This window comes from Pelophylax lessonae (genome assembly GCF_965119305.1).
Source record: "Pelophylax lessonae genome assembly, chromosome: 11".
In the NCBI taxonomy this organism is placed as follows: Eukaryota; Metazoa; Chordata; class Amphibia; order Anura; family Ranidae; genus Pelophylax; species Pelophylax lessonae.
In genome coordinates, this window is record NC_138778.1 from 191,183,993 (window position 1) to 191,203,926 (window position 19,934).

Here is a 19,934-nt window from a genome sequence, read left to right on the forward strand (position 1 = left end):
GGCAATCAGCTTGTAATAGGGTATAGAGGAAGAAGAGTCAAATGTAAGCCTTAAACATGACATCACATGCGAGCAAGCTCATGGATTTTTTAGAGCCGGTGATGGGCTTTCAGGTAAAAGTGATCTAGAGCTTAGTTTAAGGGGTTTTGAAGGAGCATTCCAACCCTTGATAGCCCCCTTGTGATAGTAATTGAGTTAAATGAAGACCCCATTTTTAAAAAGTGTTAAAATATAAATACCTCTCACATTTTTGTAAATATTTTATTCTATCTTTTCAAGTAACAACACTGAAGAAATGACACTTTGCTACAATATAAAGTAGTGAGTGTACAGCTTGTATAACAGTGTAAATTTGCTGTCCCCTCAAAATGACACAACACACAGCCATTAATGTCTAAACCGCTGGCAACAAAAGTGAGTACACCCCTAAGTGAAATATGTCCAAATTGGGCCCAAAGTGTCAATATTTTGTGTGGCCACCATTATTTCCAGCAATGCCTTAACCCTCTTGGTCATGGAGCTCACCAGAAAATTAACAGCTTGCCAATGGAGTCCTCTTCCACTCCTCCATGAAGACATCACTGAGCTGGTGGATGTTAGAGACCTTGCGCTCCTCCACCTTCCGTTTGAGGATGCCCCACAGTTGCTACATAGTGTTTAGGTCTGGAGATGCTTGGCCAGTCCATCGCCTTTACCCTCAACTTCTTTAGCAAGGCAATGGTCATCTTGGAGGTGTGTTGGGGTCGTCATGTCGGAATACTTCCCTGCGGCCCAGTCTCCGAAGGGAGGGGATCATGCTCTACTTCAGTATGTCACAGTACATGTTGGCATTCATGGTTCCCTCCATGAACTGTAGCTCCCCAGTGCCGGCAGCAATCATGCAGCCCCAGACCATGACACTTCCACCACCATGCTTGACTGTAGGCAAGACACACTTGTCTTTGTACTCCTCACCTGGTTGCCGCCACACACGCTTAACACCATCTAAAGCAAATACATTTATCTTGTTCTCATCAGACCACATGACATGGTTCCAGTAATCCATGTTCTTAGTCTGCTTGTCTTCAGCAAACTGTTTGGGGGCTTTCTTATGCATCATCTTTAGAAGAGGCTTCCTTCTGGGATGACAGCCATGCAGACAAATTTGATGCAGTGTGCAGCGTATGGTCTGAGCACTGACAGGCTGACTCCCCACCTCTTCAACCTCTTCAGCAATGCTGGCAGCACTCATACGTCTATTTCCCAAAGACAACCTCTGGATATGACGCTGAGCACGTGCACTCAACCTCTTTGGTCGACCATGGCGAGGCCTGTTCTGAGTGGAACCTGCCCTGTTAAACCGCTGTATGGTCTTGGCCACCGTGCTGCAGCTCAGTTTCAGGGTCTTGGCAATCTTCTTATAGCCTAGGACATCTTTATGAAGAGCAACAATTTCAAATCCTCAGAGAGTTCTTTGCCATGAGGTGCCATGTTGAACTTCCAGCGACCAGTATGAGAGGGTGAGTGCAATAACACCAAATTTACCACACCTGCTCCCCATTCACACCTGAGACCTTGTAACACTAATGAGTCCCATGACACCGGGGAGGGAAAATGGCTAATTGGGCCTAATTTGGACATTTTCATTTAAGGGTGTACCCACTTTTGTTGCCAGCGGTTTAGACATTAATGGCTGTGTGTTGAGTTATTTTGAGGGGACAGAAACTTTACACTGTTATACAAGATGTACACTCACTACTTTACATTGTAGCAAAGTGTCATTTCTTCAGTGTTGTCACATAAAAAGATATAATTAAATATTTACAAAAATGTGAGGGGTGTACTCACTTTTGTGAGATACTGTATATGTTTTAGTTATATATATATATATATATATATATAAATAAATAAAAAAGTAAAAGCACCCCCAATGCCAACAGATAACTTGTAATGGCTTTTAAAGCATTGCCTATGGAGAATTTTTGGGTGCCATAGTTTTTTTTTTTTTTTGCAATCTTAAGGCTTGACATATTTGGTATCTATTTACTCAATCCTATGTTTTATATTTTACTAAAAAGTGGGTAGAATCTTGTTTTTGTTTGCACTAAAATTCATTTTAGTGTATTTTTTTTCCTGAAAATATATGTTAGCTAAATAGATATACATTTCTTTGGGGTTTTTAGGTAATTTCTAATAATAAATGCAGAATTTTTTATGTGTTAGAAAAATAAAAAAAATGCCCCAGTAAAAGCCAAGGACAAGCACATATAATATATAACAAAGGTTAAACATGAAAATCTGAATTAGAAACCAGGTCAGCAAAGGGCTGTCCATATTTCCATCTTGCTAAGCTAAATGTCTCAATGCTTAAGAAGAAAGGGGAGGAATGGAGCTTAGATTAAAGGTATACTATATAGTGCCGTCAATTTTATACACAGCACTTTACATATATTCCCATCGGTCCCTGCCCCTAAGAAGCTTACAATCTAAGGTCCCCAACTCATATTTATACACATGCTAGGGACAATTTAGACTGGAGTCATTTAACCTATCAGCATGGAGAGTGGGAGGAAACCAGAGTACCCAAAAGAAACCCAAGCAGGCACAAGGAGAATGTGCAAACTCCATGCAGACAGTGTCGTGGTCGGGATTCGAACCAACGATCCCTTGCTGCCAGGCGGAAGCCACCCGCTGCCAATCACACTGCTATTAAATGCCATTCACACTGCTATTAAAAGCCCATTACACTGCTATTAAATGCCATTCACACTGCTATTAAATGCCATTCACACTGCTATTAGATGCCCAGCACACTGCTATTAGATGCCCAGCACACTGCTATTAGATGCCCATCACACTGCTATTAAATGCCCATCACACTGCTATTAAATGCCCATCACACTGCTATTAGATGCCCATCACACTGCTATTAGATGCCCATCACACTGCTATTAGATGCCCATCACACTGCTATTAGATGCCCATCACACTGCTATTAGATGCCCATCACACTGCTATTGGATACCTGAGTTTTTAGAACATGACGTGATACTTGAGCAATCAGTTCTAGTTTTTGATTGGATTTAAAGTTTATTACTGATTTCAATATACAAGAGCTGCATGAATTGTTAATGCTAGATAAATAACAATAATGATCAAGTAAATTATATTTTCGTAGTGAGCCTTGATGGACAGTGTGAAATGTTACAGTATGAAGCTCTGGCTTACCTGATTATTGGAATCTGTGAGATAGCGGACAAGGATGGGCAGTAAGTACTCAGAAAAGGCCCGGGGAAACTGAGGTCGGCTGTCCTGCAGGAAGAGGGTGATTTGTGGGATCTGCTCCATTAGCTCGGTGCGCACAGTAGGCTCTGTTAAGAGAACACAAACTCCATTGCATTTTTTATTACACAAAAAAAAAAATGATGCTGTTCTGTAGAAGTGACTAGTAATAGGATCGCTAGCTGTTCCTGGTCAAATTAGAAGAATCACTTGTAAAAAGAGTGGCAGAGAAGCCTGGAGGGGACAAAGACAGAAATAGCTGCACCATCTCTCAGAAAATATCCTGCACCATTAAAGATGCTTTAGCAAGAAGTATCTTGTTCTGCATGAATCAACCTGGGCAGGAAAACCTGTCTTCCAATAATGTAAAAGAGCAAAACTTCCTCTTAAAGTAAAACTTTAGCTCAGATTTAGCTTAAAGGGTAACTCCACTTTCGTGGGGAAAAAAAATCAGCAAATAAAGAAAAAACAATATAGTGTATACAATTGTGACACAAATCATATTGTAATTTAATGTTATTAAAATGTCCTTCCCTTTTCAATCTGCAGCCACTGTAATTTTCTGAAAATGCAAAGCAATATGGCTACCTGGAAGTGTTCTGTACACAGAATGTATACTGACCACACCCCAGAAACATCATTTCCTGCTTGTGTGATTGGCTCACATATTTTCCCAAAGTCTGCACTAAGATACAAGTCAGATTTCTGGCATCCCCTGCCGCAAAAATGTCATTTTTGGTGAGATACTCCCAATAGGAACACGTCTAAAGGGATGCAGGCCCAGCAGATTTCCTCGTTAGAGCCCTGCAGCTGCCACAGCTGATAGATAATTATGAAACCACTCCCATTAGACACACTCAGCACAGAGGAACAAACAATTTCTTCAGAATAACAAAAGGTAGGAATCTGCAACAAAGTTTGGTAAAATCCCTTCAATGTACAGAGATCACCCAGAGGGAATGCTTTTTTCCCCAACAAAAGTGGAGTTACGCTTTAAAGTGGACCCCATTAGGCCTAAAAGTTCCCAAGATAGCAACACAGCAGGATCCAACATGGCTCAAGAGGGATCTTTTTTAAGACCAACCCAGGTAAGTGCAGGCACCTCAATGCATCTGTACCTCTGAACTGTTGCTAAACTATAAAAACATTTTTGACAATTTTATTGTAGAAAATGCTATCCTCATAAATAATCCTCCTATTCTATCCCCATAAATAATCCTCATATGCTATCCCCATAAATAATACATCCAAATTGTTTTCATGTAAAGTTTGTAATTATGGACAGGTTTCTGTCCCCTACATACAAGTTTAATAAAACATGCAGCGCTGGATCTAACTACTCAATAATAAACTTAATCCTGCCCTAATCTGCCATACATAAATATATACTACTCATTTTCTTACATAAAATACATTCACATAAACAACTAAAAATATTAATCAAAGGAGAAGTACAGCCAAAGCTTGTTTGGCTGTACTTCTGTGGATCACAAGATTGCAGTTCATTCTGCACTCCTGTGACCCATTTTTAGCAGACAGCAGGCTGAAGCCCGTTGTCGACTGACGTCACATTGGCAGGGTTTGATTGCTCTGTTTTTAGCCTTAGAGCAGGTGGAGAACCGATGCTGCATCCACCTAGGCAAGTATGATTCTAAAATAAAATGAAAAATCCCATACTTCTCTTTTAAAGTGGTTGTAAATCCTTAATTACCCAGTGAAGTATTTTCTTCTCTACATCCATTCAAAGTCCAGATTTTTTTAAAGCTTGTCTGAGCTGTCAGAAAGCAGGGTGCTGAAACTACACACCGCAGAGCTCAGTGAGGAGAGCTCTGGGCCCTGATTGGAGGGAAGGGACACACCCCCTCCACACAGGAACAGAGCTGAGACTGACAATCACAGGCTGTGTGCTGGAGCTCCCTCCTCTGTCACCTTGTGTCTCTTGGTGTCAGAAATATGTCAGAAGTGACTCATGCAGATAGCAAAGAAATGGGGCAGCAGAGAGAAATTACATTAAAGCAGGGTTCCACACAAAAGAGGAACTTCCGCTTATCTGTCTCCCCCCCCCCCCCTCTGGTGCCACAATTGGCCCCTTTTATGGGGGAGGGGGTACCTGTTTTTGACAGGTACCCTGATCCCACTTCTGTCAGACCTCGCTGTGGTGAGGTTTGTCACAGGTTTGGCCCCCTACTCCTGCTTCGTGATCAATTACCGAGCGCAGCGTGCTTCGCGCATGCGCAGTAGGGACCCAGCCATGAAGCCGCAAGGCTTCACTGCTGGGTTTCCTTACCGGCAATGGCAACCGCACCAGACAGCCAATGGAAACATCGGCTGCAGTGCTGACATCACTAGAATCCAGGACAGGTAAGTGTCCTAATATTAAAAGTCAGCAGCTACAGTATGTGTAGCTGCTGACTTTTAATTTTTGAAGGGGGGGCGGAACACCGCGTTAAGTGCTCTGTATTAAGACAAGTACACCCTATAGAGGGATAGGTTTTGTTCATATTTCATATCTGGGGTTTTAATACCACTTTAATTGTGAACACCAATAAAATAGTTCCACCACACAGTCTTTATTCTGTCCCCATAAAACAGGCTGTGCTTCCTGACCAAAGCCCCGAACACGAGACTAATATCAACCAGTATCAGCCAGTTCAACAGAAACCGGCTGACATTTGGCCCATGTGTATGGCAGCCTGTCTGGCTGCTGTCAAAGGGGCATGCCCGAAAAACATCTGCCAATGGACATCTGGTCAGGGCTCTCAGAAAATGGCTGCGAGGGCTGACCGGCGTAGTCCTCATTGTCAGAGCACAATAGCTTAGCGGGGAGATTGCTGTACTAACATCGCATAGTTAGTACAGGATCTCCTCACTTTTTTCTCATTAAGTCTGTAGGTGAAACTAAACAAAACTGATAGTGTACCTAGCATAAGTGTGCAGCATAGTAGTTGGGACTGATGGATCTATCTTTCCAAAATTTGTTGACAGTTAGCTACAGCAAGCGATCTCGGCTTTGTCATAAAAAGCAGGAATACAACAAAAATAGTGTAGACACCAGTACCAACCTGAGTCCTCCGACAGGCGAACAACGATCTCCATGACTGTGAGAAAGTCATCTTCTGTACTGCTGAAGTCTCTCAGCACATCCAGCAACCCACGTGCGATTATCTGTCTGTATGAGAAGTATAGGAATACTGGTTTAAAGGCATGTACACAGAGGGCTTTACAGGGGATTGCCATAACATAGATTCCAATCAATGAACATTGCTTGCTTTTATCGGGCTGTTTACGGCACAGGGCCAATCAGCACTGTCCAGAGGGTCAGGGGTCATGCAGCCTCATAGGACAGTCAGAGCAAAATGAAAACTCTTCCTACAAGTTTTAACCAGACACTGATTAGAAGCCACAACATTGCTCTAACTCCTCATGAGAAAAGGTATTTAGCAGTTTATTTTTACTAAAATAATTGCATTTCCATGTTCTGTGTACTGTGGTAAACCAGATATAGTGAATTTAGGGTCCTGGGTTTAGTAACACTTTATTATAACCTAGAGGTCTAAATGTAAAAGTAGGTTATTGGCAACTTGGAATAAGTAATGCAGTGTAATAGTACAGTGGTAATGCACTAGTGGCTTGTGGGACTAGTGTCCTGGGTTCAGTTCCTGCTGCTCTGGATAGCTCAGTGGTTCATTCTGGGCCTCAAAAACATGTTAAGATTGACACCTTTTTCCCGGTTAATCAAAACCTCTTCATATTTCTTTCAAGTACCCCAGACTGGTTTACAGGTCTTAAAGAGGTTGTAAACCCTCGAAAGTTTTTTTTTTTGAAACCTGAAAGAGAAACCCATAATGAACTAGTATGCATAGCATACTAGCTCATTATGAAATACTTACCTAAGAACGAGCCCCCGCCGTGCCGCCCGCTTAGCTGGATGACGGGCGACATGTCCAGTCGCCCGTCTTCCGGGATCGCGGCATCCGGCCATCTGATTGGCCGGAGCTGCGGTGACGTCACTCCCGCGCTAGCGCGCGGGAGCCGACAGTCACGGCACGGGGCTCTGAAGAAACGACACCAGCGGCCGTTCCTTCAGAGCGCATGCGCCAGTGACGTCACTGGCTGCATGTAAGGAAATATCTCCTAAACGGTACATGTTTAGGAGATATTTACAGTACCTATAGGTAAGCCTTAATATAGGCTTACCTATAGGTACAAGTGTCAGAGGAGGGTTTACTTCCTCTTTAAAGTGGTAGTAAACACCGCTTGGTCACAAATACAAAACCTATAATAAAGCTTGCCTGTAGGTACAATGAATATCTCCTAAACGTGCATTGTTTATGAGATATTCACAATTTCTGCAGCCAGTGATGTCACTGAACTCTGAATTAGGATCACACTGAATGTGCTGTCAAGCCAGAGCGCTGTGCCGCAGCCATGACTCCTGTGTGCATGCATGGTGGGACTGACGTCACAGCAGCTCGGCAATTCAAACAGCCAGAGCCCACGAACCTGGAAGGAAGGCCAGGTGAAGATGAAAGCCCTGTCAGCAGTTAACAGCGTGCCGCTGGAGGGATCCCTTTTACAGTTAAGTCTGTGATAATGTAAAAGTATGTGATGCATACTAGCACTAGGCTTGTGACGGTATCAGATTTTCATGCTGCGATTAATTGATTAAGGTTTTGCCACGGTATACGGTATTATCACGGTATTCTATTATTAAATTTAAATTATTAAATTTCCACCTCACTTCAATTTCATTGCTGAATTTAGGGGCTTTGGTTCACTTATGCACATTATTATATAGTCAGTCAGTACAGACTCTGTGAACCAGGCCTAAAATAGGTCATCAAGCAGTGTCTGGCCTAACTGGTGATAACTGGTTCTGGCGCTCGGCTCCGATCCGATGGCCTGGTCATTAAGAGGGCAAATCCTTGTGGTCAAGAAGTGGTTAAACCTGAAGGAGGTGTTGTTTATAAATTACTTTACTATTGCTTTAGGCCTGGTTCACATGTATGCGGGTTGGTGGTTCACATTTGCACAGGCATAGCAGCCCATTGATTTGAATGGGCTGCTATGCCCTCATTTTCCGCAGAAAAAAGGTGCATGCAGCATTTTTTTAAAATTCAGTGGCCTTGAAATCCATCCTGCTTTTGCACCATGCGACTAACCTGCAGTTCCTGCTCTGGCAAGCTTTCTGCATTTTTTGTATACGTGGGCACGGCATTTAAAAATAAACAGTTTGCGTGTGCAGCAACGGCAGGTAAGTCGCATGGTGCAAAAGAAGGATGGATTTCATGGCCACTGCATTTTTTTAAATTCTGCATGCACCTTTTTTCAGCTGAAAACGCAGGCATAGCAGCTCAAGCCCATTCACATCAATGGGCTGCTATGCCTGTGCAAATGTGGGCCCCCAACCCGCATACATGTGAACCAGGCCTAAAGCAATAGTAAAGTCATTAATTGGTTAAACCTGCAGGAGGACCGGTGTTTTTATCTATTAATGACTTTACTATTGCTTTAGGCCTGGTTCACATGTATGCGGGTTGGGGGCCCACATTTGCACAGGCATAGCAGCCCATTGATGTGAATGGGCTTGAGCTGCTATGCCTGCGTTTTCAGCTGAAAAAAGGTGCATGCAGAATTTAAAAAAATGCAGTGGCCATGAAATCCATCCTTCTTTTGCACCATGCGACTTACCTGCCGTTGCTGCACACGCAAACTGTTTATTTTTAAATGCCGTGCCCACGTATACAAAAAATGCAGAAAGCTTGCCAGAGCAGGAACTGCAGGTTAGTCGCATGGTGCAAAAGCAGGATGGATTTCAAGGCCACTGAATTTAAAAAAAATGCTGCATGCACCTTTTTTCTGCGGAAAATGAGGGCATAGCAGCCCGTTCAAATCAATGGGCTGCTATGCCTGTGCAAATGTGGGCCGCCAACCCGCATACATGTGAACCGCCAACCCGCATACATGTGAACCACCAACCCGCATACATGTGAACCAGGCCTAAAGCAATAGTAAAGTCATTAATAGATAAAAACACCGGTCCTCCTGCAGGTTTAACCACTTCTGGATCGCAAGGATTTGCCCCTTTAAAGACCAGGCCATCGGATCAGAGCGCCAGGACCAGTCATCACCAGGTAGGCCAGACACTGCTTGATGGCTATATAATAATGTAATGTGGGCTGCTAGGCGTGTGTGTGTGTATATATATATTTATTAGAGCTGCACGATTCTGGCCAAAATGAGAATCACGATTTTTTAGCTTGGAATAAAGATCACGATTCTCTCACGATTCTCTGTGTAACAAAAAAAAAAAAAATTGGGATAACTTTACTGTTACGTTTTTTTTTTTTTTTTATTCATTAAAGTCTAATCATTGCGTTTGAAAGACTGCTGCGCAAATACAGTGTGACATAAAATATTACAACAATCGCCATTTTATTCTGTAGGGTCTCTGCTAAAAAAATATATAAAATGTTTGGGGGTTCTAAGTACTTTTCTAGCAAAAAAAAAACTGATTTTAACTTGCAAACAGCAAGTGTCAGAAAAAGATCCAGTCTTTAAGAGGTTAAACTTCCTTTCTCCCTGGCAGAGGGAAGGAAAAGATACAAATGTAATCATTTTTGTTTATAGTTAGGAGACTTAATGCTGAAAGGTGTTAGCTGAGTGAGTGAATGAGTCATCCAGCTCACTGAAATGTATCAATTCACAAGTCAGGCAGACTTGACAGAGAAACTCGGTATTTTAAAAATGCCACAATAACAATACCGTGGCTATGCAATACCGCGATATATCGAATTACCGAAAACCGGCATATGTCTAACTAGCACATTTTGCCGTTAACTTACAGGGGTACAGTTTCTTTTTTATGCTTTAGGCTCCGTTCACATATATGCAAATCAGATGAATTTTGAACCGCATCCGATTTGCATACTATGTGAACTGGACCGGCTTTCAATGGAGTTGGATCACACATGGCCGGGACGGCCGTGGTTTGTTTATGAAAAGAGCCCTATGCAATTTTGGGTCACACTTGAGTCGCACCTGAGGCGGTGAACAAAACAGCACTGTACTCCGGACTTCAAACCGCAGCTGGACAAGTGTGATCCTAGCCTTAGCCCCGGTTTACATCGGGCTGATTGGACATTGTCAAATCACATGCCAAAATGAAGCCTATTGCCCACAGCGGCACTGCACCGATTCACAAAAGTAGTTACTGCACTACTTTTGGCGACTTCGGGGGGTCATTTCAATAGACATCTGTGCAGGAACCCACACACGTCTGTCAAATCGCCCCCGAACTTGCACTGACATGTGGGTTTGAAATCGTGCGAGTTGAAAACCCGCCCCTCAATGTAAACGAGGGCTGAAACTAGGTACACAATGTGAGTTTCTTCTTTTCATTCAACCAGCAGACTGATGATGAGTTTCATCAGGAGACTGGCTGCAAGAAATAGGAAGGGGCAGCCGCTTCCCAGTGTAGTCAGGGGAGAACACGGCGAGGTGGGACCTGATGTGCAGTAGCATAGCAGTGGGTCACTACAAAAAGTCGCTGGGTGTGTAAGTAAGTTTATTGTGGATATCACAGCAAAAAAGGAAACTGGGGATTTAAAAAAATAAAAAATAAAATTACAGGAGAGGTACAGATTCTCTTTTAAACAGTGGGGTTGATTTACTAAAACTGGAGAGTGCAAAATCTGGTGCAGCTGTGCATGGTAGCCAATCAGCTTCTAACTTCAGCTTGTTTATTTAGCTTTGACAAAAAAAACGTGGAAGCTGATTGGTTTCTATGCAGAGCTGCACCAGATTTTGCACTCTCCAGTTTTAGTAAATCAGCCCCTATGTATAGATTACATAGCACCTGACTTGCCCTGAGATAAAAGAAGCTAGCAGGTTATTTTTTGCACCCAGAACTGGAGTATTCATTTTTGGTGGCGTCTTTCTTTAACTTCAAGGTTGCAGCATTTACCTGTTGAATATATTATCACTAAAGGCATATTTTTCCAGGCGTGCCAGGGGTGTGAGGTTGTCCTGCCCGGGAATGTCCAGGAAAGCACTTATCCTCATGCTTTCACAGTCTGGTCCATAATCCTCAAAGCCAACTTAAAGAAGAAGAAGAAAGAAATGTGTTATGTTTCCCCATAGCAAGAAGCAGACCTGTCTGGGTGTTACATTACATGGTGTGTGTCGGATGCAGGGTGTCCTGTATCAACACCTATATACAGAGCATCTGACGGGCAGACTTAGGTTACACAATGATGGACACAAACCAGCCCACTGAGCTATTTAAGCTAATTTGTATCCAGCTCGGAGATAGCGATCTGGTAAAATGCTCAGCCCTGCTACAGGTTTCAAGTGCAGAGCACTAATCCCCTTTAACATGAAGTGTGAGCAGAATTTTAATTCCTGCTTAGGAGGAATTACCGGAGATTTTCCTGCCCAGTTTGTCCTTCCTTTCCAGTCGCTGCGAGGCACAAGTGACAAGGGCTCAGACAGCATTGGTCCCTCCATTTCTTGGGCCAAACTAGATCACACCAGGAGCCAAGAAACAAGGCTCGGGGCACTGCACTTCCATCTCGGCTAAAGGATCTGTTTTCAGAGCCAAAAGCCACTTATCCCTCAAAAATATTTACAATGGCTGACACTAGCCACAACCTATCCTTTTTTTTTTTGGACAGAGTGGAGGAGCAATTAGAACCCCTTGTAAGGTTTTTACTGCTACCTGGGGGGAAATGTCTCCTCACTTCCTCTCCTGGGGACAACAGTTGCACCAGACAGGAAGTGAGGGGAGCTCTCCAACAGCAACACAGAAAGAAATTACAATGCTTTCTTTTGTAGAGTAGCGGAAGATTTTAATTGTAGATAAATCCAACAAAAAGCTGGCAACTCGGTGCTTCTTCTTAACCACTTAAGCCCGGAAGGTTTTACCCCCTTCCTGACCAGGGTTTTTTTTTTTGCGATTCGGCACTGCGTGACTTTAACGGACAATTGCGTGGTCGTGCGACGCTGTACCTAAACGAATTTGACGTCCTTTTTTCCCACAAACAGAGCTTTCTTTTGGTGGTATTTGATCACCTCTGCGATTTTTACTTTTTGCGATATAAACAAAAAAAAAAGAGCGTCAATTTTGCAAAAACAAACAGTAATGGCGGCGATCTGCGATTTTTTTTGCGGTACTGCGACATTGCGGCGGATAGATCGGACCCTTGACTGACATTTTTGACACTTTTTGGGTTACCAGTGACATTTCTACAGTAATCAGTGCTATAAATATATGCACTGTTACTGTAAAATGACACTGGCAGTGAAGGGGTTAACTTTTTTTTGAGAGGGAGGGGTTGTGTGTGTCCCTAGGGGCGTGATTCTAACTGTGATTGGCTGTGGCTTGAGGTGTAGGAACAGTGATCAACGGTTCTACATAGTACTGCGACATTGCGGCGGACAGATCGGACCCTTGACTGACATTTTTGACACTTTTGGGGGTACCAGTGACATTACTACAGTAATCAGTGCTATACATATGCACTGTTACTGTAAAAATGACACTGGCAGGGAAGGGGTTAACTTTATTGGGGAAGGAGGGGTTAAGTGTGTCCCTAGGGGCGTGATTCTAACTGTGATTGGACATGGCTACTGGTGTAGGAACAGTGATCAACGGTCCTACATAGTAGAACCGTATGATCACTATTCCTACATAGGGGATGTAGCGGGGTTAAACATGCCTAAAGACACTGTTTGATATGTGGGAAGGAACTAGGCTCCCTCTAGTGGTAGCTGCATGGAATTTCCCGGGCTGTGACTTCCTTTTCACAAGATGAAGAAACTACATCTCCCAGGCTGCTTTGCAAGATCCAGGGTGCACGGCTGCACCGCACGGCACTATGGGGGAGGTTATTTAAAGGAAGAGAGAAGCGCGCGAAGAGGGGGGCCTTTCTGTGCTGGACTCTGAGGAACCAGCGAGCGAGAGTGAAGGACTGACACTGGATATTGGGCCAGAGCCTTTTAGCCTGGAGGGACGACGTGGAACCGTCCCATCTCAAGCACGAGGCACATTCCTGGAGGTCATACTGCTGTTTGCCGAGACCGGAAGTCATCCGCCAGAAGGACCCCGCGCGGCTGGCATATAGCCAAAGGACTGAGACCGCAGTGGAAGCGCGCGAAGGAGAAACTTCTGTTGGTGAGAGGGCACATGCCCAATAACTGACTTTATCTGCTGAAGAGACAGTTTTATCTACAGATAGCGGTAGCGCAGCAGGAGGTGATAAAACCCCGGGGTTTATCACCATACTCTCTCAGGAGACTCATAGACAAACAATAAGGTCTGTAAAGGAGTCGCCAGAGGCTTATCTCTCTCGCAGAAGTTATTGCTCAGTTACGCAGACACCCTGCGGTGACAACTAACAGCTCGTTGTTTTTTTCTCTCTTGATCTTTATTCCTAATCTGGATTACAAATGAGCTCTATTCAATAACCTTGCTAGCGAAGATCAACAAGAAAGAAGAGAACTCTGGGGGAGGGACTCAGATAGGCCCACCTACCTGGTACTGTGTCTAGCCTTAATGCAGGAGGAGTGTGGGGGCATTCTTTTACCTTTTTAAAGCTGTTTTAAATAACCTTTTATGGACTTGTATTGTATTGTATTGTATCTCCCCTATTCAATTTGATACATAGTAAACTAAGTTTGGTTAATTACAATCTTGTGCGTTGTTCCATTGTGTCACCCAGAAGGACTACTATTCAAGAAGGTAACAAGGTATTGTTGCATAGTGAAGTATTGTATTCCAACCTGTGTATCTATTTGATAGTCCAGTCCTATTCTGGGTCAGTTGTGCCTGAGGAGGGATCGAGCCAATTTGATTGGGTTGTTAGGCAGGGTGTAGACCCAATAATATAATCAGCAGCTCCTGCGGGGGTGGTGCTACACGTGGGGGCTCGTCCGGGATTTCTACAGTCCTGCAACACAACCCTCTCAGCCCCAGAATCCCCTCCCACGCAGAAATGGATCCTGTCGCTGCTGCTGAGTGGTGCAAGGAAGAGAATGTCATAGTGGAAAATGGCCTGGTGGTTGAAATCAAGGGAGAAGCCTGGACTGAAGAAAAGCTCCTCCCTGTTTTAAGGGCACTATCCACAGACAGGAAATTCTGGGTGATTGACATAAAAACTGACACCACTGCCCCACACACGTATGCACTGTGTGAGTGGAGGAAAGGGGTCCCTGATTATTTCAATGGAAACAGTGTAAAAACTATTGACCAAACAGAACTTTTCCTGATACATCCAGGAGTTCCTACTGCGGGTCCCTCATCCACCACCCCTGGGGTATCCAGCCAAGAAAAAGGTGTCCAAGAAGGGCATCCTGAGTCATCACCTTTGTCGACTTTTAGCTCAGAACTGTGTGCTGTTCTTGGGGAGATTGTGGCAAAATGTAGTAGGGACTCCTCGAGCTATTTGATGACTGGATATAGGAAGCTCCGGACATTCTCTGGGAAACAGCCTGTGCCTTCAGCAGAAGATGGGTTCGAAGAGTGGTTAGATACCGCCACTCAGGCTTTGGAGGAATGGGAGGTACCAGAACAGCACAAGAAGCAGAGAATCACAGAGAGTTTAAGGGGACCTGCATTAGAGGCTGTACGTAATCTAAAGCTTAGCAAGAAGAACTGCACTGCACAGGATTATTTGGACATTCTGCAAGATGTGTTTGGTCGGACGGAGAACGCGGCTGAACTTCTCTACCAGTTGGACCACTGTTATCAAGAAGAGGGGGAGAAGTTGTCCGAATTCATTAAACGTCTGGATAGGATTATCCACCAGATTCTGTTAAAGAAAGGAATAGACCACCGGAAAATAGATGAGACTCGTGCACGACAGGTTCTGAAAGGGGCTCAACCTTTAGATCCCATTGCCATACTGTTACGAACTCGTCGAGATGGCGGCATTCTAGAATACCCCGATCTGATTCGAATGGTCAGAGAGGAAGAGGTTATGTTGGACAACAAGAAGAAAAGTCGGCAGTTTGACTCAACTGCCCGGGTTGGAGTGATAAGTGTGGAAGAGGGTGACTCTCAAGTTGAACTCCTAAAGACCCAAGTGTCTCAGTTGATAGAAATGGTGTCCATCCTGACTGGTCAGGTATCCACTCTACCCAAGGGGAGTATATCGGAGAGGCCAGATGAACCTGTTAGTCTCAGCACAGATCCAGAGCCACGGCCTGCAAGATTGTTAACTTGTTTCAACTGCGGGGGAGTTGGGCATGTTAGAAGGGTATGTCCCAGCTCAGGAAATGCTGCCGCGAAACCTCGCGAGCCAGCGGGAAACATCAGAGGACACCGGTGAAGGAGTCAACCGGGTGTCCGCCAGTCTTAAGGGACTCCAGAAGTGGTGCAGGATCAGGGAAACTGAGTCAGGGGGTCAGACCCAAATATAATACCCCCAGTTCTAGACTCCGGGTTACTGAGGGAAGGAAAGTCAATGCACACCGGGTTCAGCGGGGGCCCAGATCAAGGAAGAAAAAGGAGAAGAGGGCCAGGGTACAGAGAACTGAATCAGACAACCAGGCTACATCAAGAGAATTCCCAACTAACTTGGTCGGGCCCTCCCCAGTGGTCTCGGTTCAGGTGGAAGGAATTTACACAAGAGCCCTCCTTGACACAGGGGCCCAGGTGACTCTTTTGTATAGAGACTTCTATGATAAATATCTTACCCATCTACCTTTGCAGAAGTTGGAAGATCTGGAGATATGGGGTATTGGGACCCAAAGTTTTCCCTATGACGGGTATCTGCCAATCAAGTTGACCTTTGATCCATCAGTGGCTGGTGAAGCGGAAACCTTCGACACCTTAGCGGTGGTCTGTCCTCGTCCACCAGGGGCCAACAAAAGCTCTCTCATCGTAGGAACAAACACTGACCTGGTAAGGCGCCTTCTGATACAACTGGTCCAGGGACAAGATGCTCAGGCGCCAAGGATCCATCCCATGCTACGGCAGGCCTACCAACGATTAGTGTTGGAGCAAGAGACCCCCGCAGAAGGAGTTGGACGACTCTGGAAGCTGGATAGAGCAGAAAAGGTCTTACAGCCAGGAGAGGTGGCCTGTTTTAAGGCTTCTGTTAAACTCACATGGCAACAGCCGGGTCCCTTCATTATCTTTGAATCAGGTCAAAAGGAGAGACAGAGAGGGATAGAAGTGATCCCTGAGGTGATCCCTTTGAAGGTGTTACAGGAAAACCGTGGAAGGGTTTTAGTGAGTGTCAGAAACACCTCTATTACACCAGTGAAGGTACCGGCCAGAGTGCTCCTGGGCCAAGTCAACCCGGCTACCCCAGTTGCCCCCATTGATTTCAAAGAAAAGGAACAGGGTGAAGCGGTTATAGAGGAGCTTTGCTCTGGAAACGCTGCCCTCCCGCCGGAATGGGTGAAGAGGGCCAAGGCACAACTTGCTCGATGTAGGGAAATATTCTCTAAGGACGAGTTTGACGTGGGATGTGCCAGGAGCGCTACTCATAAGATCCGCCTGAGTGAGGACAAGCCTTTCAGGGAGAGAGTCCGGCGAGTCCCCTTAGGTGACTTAGAAGATCTATGTCAACAGCTGGCAGAGCTCAAAAAGATCGGGATTATCCGAGAATCCAGGAGCCCGTATGCTTCCCCGATAGTGGTAGTCCGGAAGAAAAATGGATCTTTGAGGCTTTGTATCGACTACCGAACGCTGAACAGAAGAACCATCCCAGACCAGTATACCACTCCTCGAATCGAAGATGCCCTACAGAGTCTGTCAGGGGCGAAGTGGTTCAGTGTGATGGACTTAAAGAGTGGGTATTATCAGATCCCCATGCACCCTGAAGATCGGGAGAAAACAGCCTTCATCACCCCTGTGGGGTTCTTTGAGTTCAATCGCATGCCTCAGGGGTTGTCCGGGGCCCCTGCTACCTTCCAAAGGCTGATGGAGAGGACCGTTGGAGATATGAATTTGATAGAGGTACTGGTATACTTGGATGATGTTATCGTGTTTGGCAGAACTTTAGAAGAACATGAGGAGAGGTTGGAAAAGGTCTTGAAGAGGCTACATGAAGAAGGTCTGAAACTTTCTCCTGAGAAGTGCCAATTCTATCAGTCCTCGGTCCATTACCTGGGCCATATCGTGTCTGAAGAAGGGGTGGCCACTGACCCGGACAAGCTGGGTGCTGTTGCTTCCTGGCCGAGACCCACAAATGTGACCGAACTCCGGTCATTCTTGGGCTTTTGCTCCTATTACAGGAGGTTTGTGGAGGGGTTCGCCCAGATTGCCCGACCCCTAAATGAGCTCCTGAAGAATGAAGAAGATGATGTCCCTGAGTTGGTAAAGCCGGCGAAGTCCACCATAGGCCCCCGGAAGGCTAAGGAATCCATCCAGGATCAGTGGACCCCGGAATGCGAAGGGGCCTTTGTCCAGCTGAAGGAAACCCTAACCACTGCCCCTGTGTTGGCCTATGCGGACCCCACAAAACCATATGAACTGCATGTTGATGCCAGCCGAGATGGGCTGGGGGGGGTACTTTATCAGGAGCATGAGGGTCATCTGCGACCTGTTGCCTATGTGAGCAGAAGCCTATTGCCTGCTGAAAGGAATTATCCTACTCACAAACTTGAATTCTTGGCCTTGAAGTGGGCAGTGGTTGACAAATTGAAAGACTACCTGTACGGAGCTGAATTCATTGTCAAGACAGATAATAATCCCCTCACCTATCTGTTGACTACGGCCAAGCTGGATGCAACAGGACATCGATGGTTGGCTGCCCTCTCTAGCTTCAATTTTAGCCTGAAGTATCGGCCAGGAATCGGAAATAGGGATGCAGATGCCCTATCCAGAAGGTTGCATGTTCCACAGGAACCTGCGGAAGAATGGACTCATTTGGCTCCAGAAGGGGTGCGTGCCCTATATCAGGGAACTGAATTTCGATCCCGAGGAGGGTCAAGAGCAGAAGAGATTGGGGTTTCGGCTATCGGAGTACCCAAATGCTACTGCCAGGTGACCCAAGTTGAAGGGGAGGGTTTGCCCCGGCTGTCCAAAAGGGACTTGCGGAAGGAGCAGTTGGAAGACCCTTTGGGAAAACTTCTCTTGGAAGCTCTGGAGATCCAGAGCCCTGAGTTGCTTCTAACTGACTCCCCTCAGGGGGCCCGTCTGTTGCATAGAGAGTGGACCCGGTTACAGATCAGAGAAGGAGTGGCCTACCGGAGAGGTCCATCTGAAGATCTGGAGGAGAAGTGGCAACTGTTCTTACCAGCTAAATACAGAGAGGGAGTTCTGGCCGCTCTTCATGATAATCATGGCCATCTGGGGCCCGAAAGAACCTTTCAGCTTGTCAGGGACAGGTTCTACTGGCCTTGTATGAGGGCCGAAGTTGAAGGATACTGTCACTCTTGTGTCCGGTGTATACAGAGGAAGACTCTGCCACGTCAAGCAGCCCCAATGGGCCATCTACAAAGTCAGGGACCCATGGAGCTGGTGTGCATTGATTTCCTTTGCTTAGAGCCTGATCTGAGTGGCCAGGGGAATGTCCTTGTGGTAACAGACCATTTTACCAGATATGCTCAAGCATTCCCAACAAGGGATCAGAAGGCCTCAACGGTAGCCAAAGTTCTTGTAGAGAAGTTCTTTGTACATTATGGGTTACCACAACGCCTCCATTCTGATCAGGGAAGGGACTTTGAAAGCAGACTGATCAAGAGACTGTTAGATATGTTAGGCATTCAAAAGACTAGAACCACTCCCTACCATCCACAGGGGGATGCCCAGCCTGAACGATTTAACAGGACTCTTTTGGATATGTTGGGGACTTTGAGCTCAGAGAAGAAACAGCATTGGGGCAAGCACGTAGCTGCCATTGTGCATGCCTACAACAGCACTGTCAGTGATGCTACTGGATATTCCCCTTATCGGCTGATGTTTGGAAGGGAGGCTCGGTTGCCAGTGGATTTGGCCTTTGGCATTTCGCCTGATCATACCTCTTCAGCATCGCATAGAGGATATGTGGACCGACTGCGGAAGAGTCTGAAAGCGGCCTATGACAAGGCTCAGGCCACATCTGATCAACGTGGACTGCGGAATAAAAAAAATTTCGACCTAAAAGTTCGGATCCATGACCTGCAACCAGGGGACAGGGTTTTGTTGAGAAACTTGGGTGTCCCGGGAAAACACAAGTTGGCAGACCGCTGGAAGTCCCAACCTTATGTTATCTGCAAGCAACTGCCAAACCTTCCTGTGTACCAAATTCGGCCTGAAGGAAGTGTGGGTCCATTGAAGGCTTGGCATCGGAACCATTTGCTGCCTCTCTCTGAAGCGGTTCGTATGCCCCCTGTGGAAGACGTGTCAGAGGCCCCTTCGACTTCTCGCCGGTCCAGACCAGTTACCAGATCTCAGACGACGCTCCCAGATGAGGGAGAGGGAAGTTCTCCATCTGAAGATTTGGAAGATGAAGAGGAGGTACCCGACTGGTTGTGGTCATCTCAGTTGCCAGAACCCACACCTGCCTCCCTGTCTTCATCTGACTTGGCTGATAGAGGAGCCCTTCGGGCAGAAGCCCCTGAATTCATACCCTTTCATATGCTTCCAGAAGAAGCAGCTGAGGATGAAGATCCTGAGGAGGAGGTTGCACCCTTCTCTGAAGAAGAACTGACCTCTCTTGAACCATCAGGTTCCTCTGTGT

At 45.6% G+C, this 19,934-nt stretch overlaps 1 protein-coding gene across 1 annotated transcript in view; it reads right to left on the minus strand.

The window, feature by feature from the left end:
* LOC309566312 (serine/threonine-protein phosphatase 4 regulatory subunit 1-like) overlaps window positions 1–19,934 on the minus strand; it is a 106,834-nt gene that overhangs the window by 56,035 nt on the left and 30,865 nt on the right. The window contains exons 3-5 of the mRNA XM_082271419.1: window positions 11,228–11,360; window positions 6,324–6,430; window positions 3,208–3,350 (exon numbers count right to left, since the gene is read on the minus strand). Of these exons, the coding sequence (XP_082127545.1) occupies window positions 3,208–3,350; window positions 6,324–6,430; window positions 11,228–11,360 (383 nt within the window). The remainder of the gene's footprint in view (window positions 1–3,207; window positions 3,351–6,323; window positions 6,431–11,227; window positions 11,361–19,934) is intronic.